Here is a 16165-nt window from a genome sequence, read left to right on the forward strand (position 1 = left end):
CCATTGTTATAATATTATTGTGATCAAAGATCCTCTATATAGATTATTTACATCGAGATGGGATAATTTTACCGTTCTCACCCCTCAATGTATTTTGCCCCTTAAAACACTTAGCTACCTGTAAATGATGTTTAGTGATCTAAGAATTATTCACTTAAACAAGAGCTCATCCATTTACTTCTATTTAGCTAAGCTCGAAGGGAATCATCACTTGACTTCTATACACTAGTAGAAGCTATAGATTCCATATTTATGTTCAGCACTCCCACTCAATCATACTATCATGTTCCCAAAATATACGTATCACCTGACCCAAAAGTAGGCTTAACTAATAAATCAAAGAACATGAATAGTACTCCTGAGTTGAGCCTAAGCATATCAGGATTTAGATTCTTTTAATCTTAAGATCAACTACTGATATTGACTTGGAAAGATATGACGGTAAGTTTATAATATCTTAACTAAGTTCAATATCGGTCCAGTTGAATGTATACTGCATACATTCGAAACTAGTATACTTTACCAATGTCCTGGAAAGAACATAACACTTACTCCAAGTGTAAGTACACATCATCGCTGATTATCACATTAGTGTAATTCCAAAACACTGATGAAACAGGGACTTAGTCTTTTGATTCATATAATCACAATCACATTCCACTGTGTTGACGATCCTGTAATTGTGAATAAACATATGATCTGGACTTAACAGATTTTGTGTGTAAATGTAATAAACATATTAAACCATTAGCATGTAAAATTCATGCAAACATAAATCACTTCAAATTTCTTATATTGAGAACTAATCAGATTGTAAAGGGTTTTATTTAGGGCACAAAACCCAACAAACTCCCACTTGCACTAACCTAAAACAAACTGTGCAAATAAATCAATCTGTTGTCTTAATCTTCAGATCAAGTTAATTTCAGTAAGTCCTCTGTCTTCTTCAGTACTAATGTGCCTAATGCTACTCGAGATCGATTGTGTGGGACCCTTAGAATGAGACCTGCTGATGAACATAGTACTTACCTTGGCCTCCCTTGTGTCATGGGATGAAATAAGGATGCCATCTTGGGGGTTTTGAAAGACAAAATGCAGAAGCGCATCCTGGGAGGGTCGTTTCTTGTCTACTGTTGGGCGTGAGATCCTAATAAAAACTGTAGCGCAAGCGTTGCCAAGTTTTGCTATGTCTGTGTTCTTATTGCCTCTGAAAACTTGTTCACATTTGGAAAGCCTTATGGCTAAGTATTTGTGGAGTTCGAGTGGTAGGAAAGGTGTCAGCTGGTTTAGTTGGAGGAAACTTTACAAAAATAAGAAATCTGGTGGGATGGGTTTTCAGAGTTTGCGTGAGTATAATCTTTCTTTGTTGGGTAAGCAATTTTGGCGGTTACTTCTGTACCAGGATTCCCTTGTGGGTCAGATATATAAGGCTTGATACTTTCCTAAATGTTCATTCTTGGAGGCCAAGTTAGGTGGCAATCCGAGCTTCATATGGCGCAGTGTTTTTGAGTCACAAACGCTGCTTAGGGATGGTGCCCGTAGGAGAATAGGACATGGTTCATCTACTGAGGTGCTAAACACACCTTGGCTTTTGTTTGAGGCTAACCCGTGTGTGGTATCTAATCATCCGGCACTGGTCAATTGTAAAGTGTCGCAACTCATGCAGCCAGGTAGTAGACAATGGGATCTGGAGCTTATTGAGGACTTGTTTGATACCTGTGATGTTGAGCTCATCAAACAGGTTCCTTTGAGTGTTAATCTTGGGAGTGATAGTTGGTTTTGGAATAAGGATCCAACTAGTTTTTTCACTGTCAAAAGCGCCTATGCTCACTTATAGTCGGTCAATGGTAGTTGGAACTCATCCATGGAGGAGGATGTTTGAATGATGCCGTGGAAGAATAAATCCCCTCCTAAGGTTTTACATTTTGCTTGGAAAGCTCTTTCGGATTGTTTGCCTACACGTACTCAACTTCATAGTAAACATGCTATTGTGGATTTACATTGTCTGTTATGCAACTATCGGGAAGAGTCAATTTTTCATGTGTTGGTTCAATGCTCCTTTGCTCATTCAATCCGATCAGCGTTAGGTGTTGGCAGTTTGCAGCAACCAAATTTTTTGACTAGTTTATGGAAGTGTTGGCAATAGGCAATATGGAATTGGTTGAAGAAGCTGTCATGGTTGGTTGGGCAATTTGGAAGGCTCGGAATGATATGCTTTGGAATGGCAAAAGTTGTAGTGCTGCTGATGTTGTTTGGCTGGCTCGTACCACTCTTCGACAATGGACGTGTGCTCAGGCTAAGAGGCTGAACTCAGTTTCCCTGGCTTCTAATCGATCTGACACAAGAGATCATTGGTCCAAACCGGCTGCTGGACAGTTAAAAATTAATGTGGATGGGGCAGTTTTTGAAGACACAAATGAGGTCGGGACTGGTTTTGTCGCACGTGGCTGTGATGGCCAATTAATTGAGGCATTTTCAACTATTTCTTCTGTCAGTTGCCGGCCCCAAATTGCAGAAATTTAAGTATCAAAGAGGCACTTATTTGGATAAAGAAGAATAACAAGTCGAATGTCATTTTAGAGACGGATTTCCTTTTAGTTGTTCAAGCTATTCTTAGTTCACTATCCATGCCTTCTATTTTTGGTCTATTTGTTCATGATTGTCAATTTATTTTATCTTCTTTAAGTAATGTTTCTATTGGTCATGTTAAACGGTTTGCTAACAAAATCGCGCACTGTATGGCACGTGGTGCTTGTTATTGGTCAGGTCGTCGTTTTACTGAGGGTGATGTTCCCATTGCTCTTCAGTCCATTGTGTTAGCGGATGTTTCTATCTAATAAAGATTATTTTCATTCAAAAAAATAAAAATAAATACACAATAGGAGTGTTCATAAAATAGTCGATCCAATCCAATCTGCACGATCCTATCCAATCCAATCTGCAAAGTGCAGATATCCGCACTTGTGCGGATTGGATTGGATTGGAAAATTTAAAATCCGCACTTGTGCAGATTGGATGTTGATTGACATGTAAAAGTAACCGATCCAATCCAATCCACACATATTTATAACAAAATTAAAAAAATATATGTACAAATAACATTTTTATATAAAGAAAATAGTAATTTAAAAGTCTAATACATATAATACAATTATATTGTAAAATTTAATCGATAAAATGTATATTCTATTCTTATATATATTTATTCCACATGGAATTTAAAATAAAATAAAATATTTTTTTACATATACAATTTTTTTTTCTTGCTTTAAATTTTTAATTTGTTGTTTTATTTATTTAATGTGTTGTTGGAGACTAAAATAACTATAATTTGTTTTATTTTGTTGCTAGTTATGTGAAAAAAAAAATATTTTTTTCATAAAAATTAAATAATTTATTATTAAAAAGTAACCAATCTAAAGTAACCGATCCAATCCGCACTTTTGCGGATTGGATTGGATTGGATTTGAGCTATTGTGTTGATTGGATTGGATCCAAAAAAATAAAATCCGCACTTAGTGCGGATTGGATGTTGTTTGACCAAAAAAGTGCGGATTGGATCGGATGAACAGCCCTAATACACAATACTAAATAACTACTATTGAAAATATACAATACAAAAGGGACTAGTATTCTTCTTTTTTCATTACTTCTTAACACAATTTTTGTCTTTTGCACACACTTAAGCCTCTTTTACAAAAGGGAAATGGAGATCCGCCGTTGCTCTTGTCAGAAACCCTCGCCGAAGGTTTAGACACGTCGCTGATCTCGTTAAGCGTTCCGAAGCTCAGAAGAAGAGGAAGAGTATCCAGGTTCAGTTCTTACTCTCTCTTTCTCTCTCTCATGAATGATTGTATTGTTGATTTTGTGTGATTGAGTATTGTTAGATCTGCAATTGTGTCCTCTTATAAAAAATTTGAGTTTCTTTTTCTTGTGTGGCTGAGAAAAAGCGGGAAAATCGAAAGCTAATAAAGCTTCCTTTGTTTTTGGCTATGGAAAAGATTATTTAATCTTTGTTAATTTAGCTTATAGGAGAATGACATCGATTCGAAATTGTTACCTAACAATTTTAGTAGTTTTGATGCTCTTTTGGCGTTTTCTTTTTGATTCTTACAGTAAGGAAAAAAACAATTGAGAAGATTTCTGTGCTCTCCTTTTTATTAGATCTGAGCTTTACATTCTTTATTATTTTCTCGGTACCCAAACAGTGAGGAAGGATAGTCTCTGATGATGAGTAAAAGTTTCTCTGTATTTTTTTGGGCGAGTTTCTTAAACTAGGAAAATCGTGAAATATAGCAGTAAATGGATGTTTGGCATTGAAAAAGTACGGAGAAAACTATGAAGTTTTTTCAAAGAATTTGTTGTTCGAAAATTTCTTATTTCTGTAAAGTTAATTTGTTATAATGGGATATATTGTAATCTTTTTGTTATTGGTTGTTCTATATTTGCGCCATTTTTATGGCTTTGGCGCCTTACAAGGCTATAGCGTCTATTATATGGCTGGACCCTAATTATTTAGGGTAGTTTGTTTAAAATTTTCACGGCTTCTTGTATTGAAAATATAATAAAATGTTCACACAATAAAATGGCAAAATAAACAAGTTATGCACTAGACAAATTTTACTAGTTGGAATATAAGGGTTATTTAAGTTAAGGTATGATGTAAAGAAAATTTTAAAATGATATTTTAAAAATATTTTCAAGTGAAATAAGGTTTAAAGAGGATTAAATTTAAACGATAATAGCTTTTAGCTATGGTTGGTTCATATTTTTAGGAATTATTAGCAAAAGGGAAAGTGGTGGAATTTAGTTTTCAGATTCTAATATTATTATTTAAAATTAATCAAGTAATTTAAAGAATAATAACTACGAAGATATTGTATTAAAAGGAGGTGGGAATACTAATTGTCAAATGCGAATTTATTGTATTCAGATATATTTGAGAAGTCAAATTTTATGGAATTTGGTTTGTAATCTATGTCGTATAGGAATGTATCATTATAAATGTTTTTATGGTAACTTAAAAGGATACAATTTTTGGAAGTTTTACAACTTTTCTATTGGAAATTAAAATAGGAATAATTATGTCATAATAATTAAATTGGATTATTTTAAGTAATTTCAATTCAATATAGATTGATTTGATTATAATAAAGTTTTACCATAAATAAATATGTATAAAAATTACTTTTTTGGGATAAGTACAATAAAGGAATTTGTAATATTTTAAAATGGGGACATTAATAATGAATTAATATGGTTGATTTCGTTTATTTAGGGAAAGATTATGGAATTAATGGGTCATTAATGCTTAATAATCAAGGTTATTTTGTTTCATTGTATTGAATTACACTAATCATTAATAATCAAGGTCATTGAAGTACATTATTCGGTGCTTACTTTATTATTGCGATAATTTTCAAAGTAAATTTTTGATATTCTATGGATGGGAGCATTGCAGGATTTTGTTATTACTAGATTACATATCAAAATCTTTAGGTTTTAGGGTCTTAGTAAGGGATAGTAATCCTAAGATAATGATGAAATAAAATACAAGAGTTAAGTTGCTACTAGCCAAAGGGTCTCCCTTTGGCTAGTTATAGTATTTTATATGGGGATCTAGTTTTTTCAATTTTTGAGTTTTGAGTTTTGATCGGATTGATTATTTTCTAATAAAAATTTTTGGTTTTTTGATTTGTTTTCAGTTTATTCATATTCGTTAGCTTTGGTGACGACTATCACCAATGGGGAGGTGTATTTCAACAAGTTAGGAGCGTTGTTTGAAGATGTTATAGCTTTATTGTCTAAATTTCCGGGGGCAGTTTTGTCCCATGTGGCCCGCTCTGAGAATTTAGCGGCCCATGGCTTGGCAAAGCATGTTCTGCGGTTAGACGATGAGCTATCCTGGTTCGAGGAGGTTCCAGCGCCGGTGGCGGACGTGGGCGTCGTAAATTCATGAGTGATTTTAATCACTTTGTCAAAAAAAAAAAAAAAAATTTGTATTATTTTTAACTGTGATTAAAATCACTAAAGAATGATAAAACATAAAATAATATATTTTGATAAAATACTAAATATATGTCAATAATAATATATTGTCTAATACTTCGAGTTAAAATAATATAATATTTAAAGCTAATAAATATGAATTTTCACAATTTTCAAACATATGTTTTATTTTTCAATAAAAATATAAATTTCATTCTATTGAGCATACATATTTTGTAATTAAATATTAATATCCTTAAGTATTTATTTATTTTTTATAGTTAATAATATAATATATATATGTTTAAATATTAGCGTTTAATTTTTATTTTGTTGCACAATATTATTTTTTTCTGAAATAAACAAATATTAATAACAACATCAATAATAAAATTAATGTATACATTTTATTTTAAACAAATTAATCATCAGCATAAAGCTTTGTTATCTAGTTATATTATATTTATTATAGATTCCATTTAGCATTTGTTTTTTTAGGGTGTGTATTATAAAATTGCCAAAACATTTAATAGGAAAGAACATATTTATTGTATTTGTTTAAACCGTTCCATTTGCAAATCTTGGCACACATAAATGAAAAAGTCTAAGGTTTCCATTAGATTTCCTCATTATTCGCCAATTATTTTTCTTTGATAACATTTTATCTCTTTTCTTATAGAAAAGTTTCTCAGTTCTGCTTTTTTTTTTTCCTCCTTCAACTTTCTTTTAAATCGATCTCATCAGGTATTTTGAGTTGCATTTATTCTATTTGTAGCTACAATTTTTTTTTTTTTTTGTGGTATATGCTATATGGCCTCAAAAGCATAACACACTAATTTGATCAACATTTTAATGTTGATTTGATTTTTTCTACAAACTTTTTCTTTTGAGGCATGATTTCTTTAACAGATAACATACGCTTGGCAACAATTGTGTCAAAGATTATGATACATTTGTCTCTTGAGATCTTATTTAACAATTATTGTTCATTTTATATAAAAATTAAGCCTTGTCTAATCTGTGAGAATGAAACCATTGGAAAAGATGAAGTATCAAAAGAAATTCAATTTGTATTGATGTTTCTAAATCTTCTTCTACATTTTTTTTTTTGATAAAAATTATGATTTCAAGGAAAGTAAATGCTGATGAATTATGATTCCCATTTTACGGGCCATCGTTTGTTAAAGTGGTATTAAATGCTATAATTTAGAATAGACCTATTAATTTGGAAGCTTCTGATTTCTATTTAGATTCTAAAATAGTTGCAGGAAAGAAATTAGTTACATATTGTGTATCATGTTATATACAAGAAGGACTAAAGTGGCATCTTGTTTCATGAACATTATTCTTAAACCTCTAACTGTTTTATTTGGTCTCATGTTTTAAACCAAGTATTCTACATTTAAGGAACAATGGTTATTGTTCTAATTTTCCTCTTAGGGAAGATTTTTGTATTTTCCTTTCAAAAGTTATACAAACATTTTATTTGTTTGGTAGTGCGTTACAAAACAGTACATATTTGGTTTTTCTGATATTTGTGTTAACGATCCAGAATGGGAAGTAAGAATGGAGATTCAAAAGAGCACATATTCTTGCACGGTGAGCTAGATTTTTGGATTTTAGAAGCTAAATCACTTCCAAACATGGATTTAGCTTCGGAAAGAATGAGACGATGTTTCACAATGTTTGGATCTTGTTCTTCTCCCCTTTCGAAAAAACCAAAGGTGCGTTCAACCAACCATTCAATCATTACGAGTGATCCTTATGTTTCTGTTTGCCTAGCAGGTGCAACTATTGGTCAAACTAGAGTAATATCAAACTGTGAGAATCCTTTGTGGGATGAGCATTTTTGTGTACCTGTGGCTCACCCTGCTACCAAAGTAGAATTTCATGTTAAAGACAATGATGTTGTAGGAGCTGAACATATAGGAGTAGTGGAGATATCTGTGGAAAAAATCATTTCAGGAAATAAAATCAATGATTGGTTTCCAATCATTGGTAATTCTAGGAATAAGAATAATTGTCGTAAGCCTTATCCTGAATTACACCTTTCTATTCAATTTAGAGGAGTTAGAGATAACCCTTTATATAAGGAGGGAGTTGGAGGTGGACCAGACTATGCTGGGGTTCCTAATACTTATTTTCCACTTCACAAAGGGGGAAATGTGACTCTTTATCAAGATGCTCATGTACCTGATGGAATGCTACCAGAGATTTCACTTGATGATGGTTCAATTTATCAGCACAGGAAATGTTGGGAAGATATATGTCATGCAATTTTGGAGGCTCACCATTTAATATATATTGTTGGATGGTCAGTTTATCATCGTGTGAAGCTTGTGAGGGAGCCTACAAAGCCATTACCTACTGGAGGAGAACTCACTCTTGGAGAGTTATTGAAGTTCAAGTCACAAGAAGGGGTTCGTGTAGTTTTGCTCATTTGGGATGATAAGACTTCACATGACAAGCTTTTGTTGAAAACGGTAGGTATATATAAATATATATATATTTTGATCAAGTGATTTTAACTAAAATTAGATGAGTACTAATGCTTGTTAATATACCAAATTTTGTCAAACTTTTTCACATTTTTGTTGTGTTATATGTGGGTTGAAGTTTAATTATCACTAGCAATGAACTTATGAATGTTATGATTAAATTAAATTAATTAGTTTGTTGACAAATATTTTAAAATCACTACAAATAATGAAATGCACCACACACACACACTAAAGGTGGTGGTGGTGTATATATTAAATTGGTCTATATTTACGGTACTAAAAACTGAGCATTCTACTGAGAAATCAGAGAGCATATTCCTACGTCCTTTGTATTGATTTCCTAGCCTATCATTGTAAATTCAAAACTTTGTCCTAACAAATAGTTCATTTAGTTCATGAGTTTTTTTGCCACTATATTGTAATTATGATGTCTTTAACTCTTATTTCAATTACTGGACATGTGGAAGTAGTTAACGATATACATGACAGTCGATATGTTAATATGAGTTCTATGATCATGCAAGTTCATTAATCAAAGAATTGTACAAATAGTAATACTATAGTCTCTTAGATAAACTTAAAACAAATAGAGTAGTGAACTCTTTTGATTATTGGTCACAATTCCAATGCAGGATGGAGTCATGCAGACTCATGATGAAGAAACCAAGAAGTTCTTTAAACATTCTAGCGTTCATTGTGTACTTTGTCCACGCTATGCAAGTAATAAACTCAGCATGTTTAAGCAGCAGGTAAGAAATTTGTGTTAAAATTGATTGATACTTCTTAATTTATTCTTGAATCTTTATTACCTCTTGTGATATAAGAAATTGATAGGCCAACAAGCTAACAGTTAGCTATTTGAGTTTGTTATGCCTTTTTACTTCTTCTCTGATTATTTGAATCGATTCCTCTAGTTCAGGTTGTGGGAACCCTATTTACACATCATCAAAAGTGTGTAGTTCTTGATAGTGCCGCAGCTGATGGAGCCAACCGAAAAATAACTGCATTTATTGGTGGTTTGGATTTGTGTGATGGAAGATATGATACTCCAGAACACAGACTTTTTCGTGATCTTGACACAGTCTTTGAAAACGATTGCCATAATCCCACTTGTCAAGTAAGTGGCTCCTGAAAAAATAATTTATTTTTATTTTAGAAAAAACATACCTAAAGAGAACATTTCCAAGTATTTAGGAACACAATTCTAAGTCCATTAATTGTATGTAACTAACCAATAAACAATACAATGTATAATATTGAGAGAAACAAAACAAACGTACATAATTATCAAACAAGTATTGCTATTGGGCACCAGTAGTCCCCAACATCTTTTATAAGTGGCATCCCACAGTTGGTTAACAATATTCTTAAAAAATTATTTTCTTAAGTTATATGGGACCGAATACTTAATTATACCAATAGTAATATGATACCGAGGAGGGTGGTAGGCACCAGTAATGTCTTTTACCAATTCTCTTATTAAACGGAGTACACATAGTTGTGCCACAATCATACCAATAAAAATAAACACAGTGGAAGGGGAAAAGTTGTAGAGAAAAAAAACTAGGACGATAGAATTCCTTGGAAACAGAGGGAGCTAGGAAGTAAAGCTTGCAAAAGCTTTAGAAGCAAGACAATTGAAAATTATGATTTTATTTTCTATCCTACAAATACAAAAGTACTAGAATTGCATGAATTTAAACAAATGCAAATAATTTAACCACACAATTACAAAAATATAGGGTACACTGATGAATTGGTACCTAGTAAGCAATGGGACAATATTGGTTAAGTTAGACTTCAACCAATGATAGTTTCAGTCAAATATAAATATGGCAGACTCAAACATATTCTCTAGCTCACAGTCTTGCTTCTTTGCATGAGGACCCAGTTAATCCACGTATAGTTCTCCTCAATATATGTCTTATTGTCTCTATGCCTCATATCTTGGTGATATGTCGTTTGATTGATTGAAAATAATGCTGATGAACAGCATCGTGATCAATCGAATTGGATTTTTGCTAGTGATGTTTTTTGTAATTCTCAAGAGTTGAATTGTGGTTGCTTTTAAACTATTAAATTGTAGATTTTCTTTTTAACTATTATACTTTATTTTTAGACAATATACTTTATTTTTAGATTAGTTATTAATTTTTCAGTTTAATTTTGCTTCGATGCAACTAGCGAATATCCCTTGCATCTACTTTGTTCTAGTAGCTACAAGATAATAGTCATTCTTATCATCTCTACTTTTTTGTTTTAAAGAATAATATTTAAGTGTAATACATACTTTTCATTTAAGAATACATGATTGTTCATTGTTGTAAAAATAAATAAATAAATGATATTTTACATGTGTAGGATAATGCTGAAGGTCCAAGACAACCTTGGCATGATTTACATTGTAAAATTGATGGTCATGCTGCATATGATATATTAAAAAATTTTGAACAAAGATGGAGGAAAGCAAAATGGCGTCTCTCTCGACTTAAAAAGATTACAACATGGCAGGAAGATGCATTATTAAAGTTGGATCGAGTTTCATGGATACTAAGTCCATCATCAAATCCTAGTGGTGATCAAAATTTATCCCTCTACAATGAAGACGATCCTGAAAGTTGGCATGTACAGGTTCGAAGAAAATGCTTCATTCCTTGTGTCCCTTAAAGTTTTCCAATTGTGTTTTGTATTAAAATTTCCTATAGATATTGTGCTTCGTGTTCATTTTCATTTGATAGGTATTTCGCTCAATCGATTCAGGATCAGTGAAGGGATTTCCAAAGGGCATGGCTGAAGCTGATGCTCAGGTTACAATCTACAATTTAAATTAAACGTATGCATTACTATTTATTTTTTTTTTTTTTTGGTCCTTTATTGATTGAAGCCATAGAGGCTTTAGCCTAGTTAGATGATTATTATTAATTAAGAGAGAGGAAAACCAAATAGTAAAAATGACATTACTTTGATTAATGGTAAAGTTGATGAACTAATTTATAGACATGGAAAACTTATATGTATTATATCTATTGTAAATGATAGGACTAGATGATCTCATCTGTAACTCCAGATTCACAATTAACAAAATAAGATAAATGTATTGTGTTGACGGTGAGAATTCGTCAACGAAATATTAAAGAGCAAATACAATATTAAAAATTTTAGTTAAAAAAAATCAAAGAAAATTCATAAACTCACTCCAAAAAACTACTCTTTTATTAATTTTTTTTCTTTCAAAAAAGTCTTCTTTACAAATACCTGAAAGGACCTATTTATAGTGTCTCTTACAATTTTGAATTCCATCTAGTCCATTAGTTTGAGAGTGTCAGGTCGTTTTCATATTAGGTAGACGCAGTACCTCAGATAGTCGGATGTCTCTGGCATTCTTTAATAGGACAAAAGCTCTCATCTCCACTTGTACTTCAGGTAAGGTAAGTTTTGTCTCCATTATTCATACTTATCATGTAGTCGTTATCTTGCCTGCGACATTCTTGTTTAAATGACCCTAGTCTCGGTCTTCTCTCCTCATCCCTTGTGTTCGCGAGGTTATGTTCACATTCAAGGTGTCCAGTTGAGTTTAAGTGCATGAACCATTTGTATGAGGGAAAGAAGTGTACAGGGGGGAAGAGGCTGGGCGCGCAGGGAGGGCTGCTCACGGGGAGGTTGGGTGTGTAGGGAGGCTTGGTGTGGGGAGGATGGGCACGCCGGCGTTGGCCTAGGGAGCTTAGGTACACGGGCGTGGGCGCGGGGAGCTTGACTAGTGCCTTCGATGCTCCTCATAGCAACACATATCCTCTTGTGCATTTGGAATTTACACTTGGTTAACTTTTGGGCATAACACTAATGACTCCAAAAATTACACTTTCCAATTTTTAGGGGTCAACACTTGCCTCCTAGTCTATAAGAATTCTTTCAATTGTTGGTAGACTAATTTTCGTGAGCTTTGTCTTCATCTCTTAGTCCCGAGACTGGTGCTGTGGGCTATTTGTAGGTCTTTAAGATTTAGTCTAATTGTTCTCAATCCCCTTATCATTGTATTAAGGTGTCGGTGTGCTTACGAATTTAGAAGTATGCACAACTAGCTAATGCACGACCAACGAAAGGACAACCAACCAGCTGTCAAATATCTAGTTGAGGTACAACCAATTGACAGGCACGACCATCTGGTGGACGGCCAGTTGACAAACAACAAGCTGAAGGAGGATCAACTAATGGACAATTGGCTGAGGGATGACTAGCTGAGGGATGACCAATTGGTGGAGGGCTAGCTGAGGGACAATTAGCTGAGGGACGATCAGTTGACTTGCCAGTTGTGGGACAATCAGCTTAGGGACGACCAGCTGAGGGATGACCAACTGACTGACGACTAGCTTATAGAGGGCCAGTTGAGTGACGACCAGCTGACAAAAGGCTAGCTTTTAGATGACTAGCTGAGGGATGGCCAGTTGAGGGACAACCAGCTGACGGAGAACCAGTTGAGGGACAATCATATAAGGGATGACTAGCTAACGGACGACCAATTAACAGAGGGCCGACTGAGGGACTTGTCATTTATCGTATATTCCTTTGGTTCTTCTCCCGCTATATCTCAAGCTCATAATGTGGCACTAGCCTATAAGAATTATTTTAAGCGTTCTTGTAGACTAAGTTTGGTGAGCTTCATCTTTACGACTTATAAAGAGATCGTCTCGAAATTCTTCATCATATCCTCTTTAAATTTATTGATCAGATCCTCATTATTTCGTATGTAGATGAGATCATCAACGTATAAAGAGACAATAAGTGTTTCATTCATACCTTGAGTCTTGATGTAGAGTGTTGGCTCACTCTTGCTCCTCTTAAATCCTTGCTTCGTTAAATAGTTGTCAAATCAACTTCACCAGGCTCCCAGAGCTTTTCGTTAGGCCATATAAAGAAGTTTTTAATCTAATAATTATCTTTTTGTTCTTGCACCACTAACCCTTGAGGTTACTCCACATAGATTTCTTCTTCAAGATAGACACTGAGAAATGTCGAATTTACATCGAGTTGAAAAACCTTCCATTTCTTTTGTGCGACTAGAGCAATCAATGCCCTGATTGTGTCAAGGCAAGAAACTGGAGCAATTTTTTTATTTTAGTTGACTCCCCATTGTTGCGTATCCTTTTGCAACTAATTTTGCTTTGTGTTTTTAGATAGAGCTATCTACGTCGAGCATTGTCTTATAGACCTACTTGACTCCTAAAATGTCTTTGTCTAGTGGTCGATCTACAAGCTCTTAGGTCTCATTCTTCTCAATCATCTTTATCTCATCATTCATAGAATTTCTCCATACTTCTTACTTTTGTGCAACTTCAAAGCTTTCTGGTTCCATAATCACTACGTTGCATGTCTCATAGATCTCAGCTAGTGATCTTGTTCGCCTTACTGTGGGGAGTGAAAAACATGTGTTGGTTCGATATGGTTGCCTAAGTTGAAACTTCATTTTGATTAGGTTGTTATCTTGGCGGTAGAGGAATATTGATTGTCTTTCTTTCAACTTCTTCTTTCTCCCAATTGTATATATGTAACATCTTTATCAAATTTTACATCTTGGTTGATTATAAGCTTATTTGATTCTAAGTTGTAGACTCAATAACCTTTTGATTGATTATTATAGCCAAAGAAAATTCTTTTCTTGGTTTTTTGGTCAAGCTTGCCTCTTTTCTCTTTTGGAATGTGAGTGTAGCACATGAAGCCGAAGTCTATAAGATGTTTTGTTGAAGGCTTACATCCTCTCCAAGCATCAATCAACATCTTATTCTACACAGCTTTGGTTGGGCATCTATTGAGCAAGTAGACTGCAATGCTAATTGCTTTTGCCCAAAATCTTTTTGGGTCGCTTCATCATGGTCTTGTTTTTTCTCTTAGATACATCATTTTTTCCTGGTGTGTATTCAACCGTGAGTTGGTACTCCATGCCTTTATTTTCACAAAACTTGTTGAATTCATTAGAAGTGTATTATTTTCCTCTATCACTTCTAATTGTCTTGATGTAGTGGCTTCTTTGTTTTTTGACACGGGTTTTAAATTTTTTAAAAATATCAAAGACGTGCAATTTTTGTTGCATAAAATAAAAATATGTCATTCTAGAAAAGTCATTGATGAAGAGAATGAAGTACTTGTTTTGATCATGTAATGGAGTGCGCATTGCTCTGCAAATGTCTCTATGAATGAGCTCCAGTGGCTTTTTGGCTCACCAAGCTTTGTCGCATGGAAAAGGTTGTTGATATTGATTCTTGAGCATGCATCCCTCTCAGACTGTGTTAATCTCCTTAATTGCTGGAAGGTCTCACATCATATTCTTCTCCTTGAGGATCTTTAGCCCATGGAAGTTAAAGTGACCAAAACTTCTATGCCATAGCCATGACTTGTATGTTTTCGCTTGCATTGCCACACTGCTTGCGTATCTCCATAATATAGGAAATCATCTATTTTCTCTCCTTTTTACCTATAAAATTTGAAAGAATTTATCTTGCTTATTATAGATTGTGCAAGAATCTCCTTCAAAATTCAAAGAGTACCCTTTTTTAATCATTTGACCTACACTGAGTAAGTTTTGATCAATGTTTGCTACCAAGAGTGATGTATCTCTTACCTTTTAAAGTGTCAATGTCAATGGTTCCTTTATCGATTTCTTCCATGAAGTCACCATTACCAATTTTGACTTTAGTCTTGGTTTTAACAAGACTACAAAATATGCTTTCATTTCTTGTAATGTGGTTACTGTAAATACTATCAAGATACCAAGTATCTTTAACTTCTTCTATTGTAGTTGAGCAGACAAAATATATTATTCCCATATTCTTCTCTTTAGTAAAATTAGCTTCATGAGATTTCTTTAAACTATAATTTTTTTCTTTGTGCCTAAATTTTTACAATTTTGGCATTGTGATTTTCCTATAAACCAAAACTCTTTCTCCAAGTGACTTTTTCTTTTTCAAGTTCCACATCGAGAATACTTGTCATTATTTTTCTTTTTTCTTTTTTTTTTTCCTGTTTTTCTTGTGTCTTTTTCCCATCAGTTTTTTGTTTTTGAGACCACGAATTTATTTTAGAGTAAAAGACATTTTTCTGTTTCATTTTCATTATGCCTTTCTCGTCTACTTTTGTATGCTTCAAGAGAACCCATTAGTTCAATTAATGATAGAGTTTTTGAGTCTTTCGTTTTCTCTATCACAAAAACTATTGAATCATATTTTTTGTGCAAGAAATTAGTATTATTTTGTAGTATATTCTTGAAAAAAATTATTTCCCCATAGGCTCCTTGTGAGAGTCAGAGTCACGTGATCCTGAAGGGAAAATACCGGGAGTTGTGCAATCCCACATCGCCTAGGAGTTAAATGTGATGATTCAAAGACTGTGTAGATATGAGATTTCACAGTTGTAGAGAGTTTCAATGAATTGATTGATATTGCCTATATCAATAAAATTCATCTTCTTTTTGGTAGTCCATCATTAAAGAACTCTAAAGTTAAGTGTACTTGACCTGAGGTAATTTCAGGATGGTCGACCTCTTGGAATGTTTTCTCAAGAAGTGAGCGAGTGAGGACAATCCACGCTAAAAATACTCTTGTTGGTCTGTAGGGCCAGTCATCATTCCATGCAGCAGCCAAGAGGGACATATCCGTGTATAAGAGTCATTAATCGTGAAAAAAGGC

At 33.6% G+C, this 16165-nt stretch overlaps 1 protein-coding gene across 1 annotated transcript in view; it reads left to right on the top strand.

Annotated features, from left to right (window-relative positions):
• The first annotated feature begins 6783 nt into the window (after positions 1-6783).
• LOC115724592 (phospholipase D delta) overlaps positions 6784-16165 on the top strand; it is a 42066-nt gene continuing 32684 nt past the window's right edge. Inside the window, exons 1-5 of the mRNA XM_030653908.2 lie at positions 6784-8471; positions 9122-9238; positions 9409-9606; positions 10851-11120; positions 11228-11296. Of these exons, the coding sequence (XP_030509768.1) occupies positions 7542-8471; positions 9122-9238; positions 9409-9606; positions 10851-11120; positions 11228-11296 (1584 nt within the window). The 5' untranslated portion in view covers positions 6784-7541. The remainder of the gene's footprint in view (positions 8472-9121; positions 9239-9408; positions 9607-10850; positions 11121-11227; positions 11297-16165) is intronic.

This window comes from Cannabis sativa, chromosome 6, assembly GCF_029168945.1.
Source record: "Cannabis sativa cultivar Pink pepper isolate KNU-18-1 chromosome 6, ASM2916894v1, whole genome shotgun sequence".
In the NCBI taxonomy this organism is placed as follows: Eukaryota; Viridiplantae; Streptophyta; class Magnoliopsida; order Rosales; family Cannabaceae; genus Cannabis; species Cannabis sativa.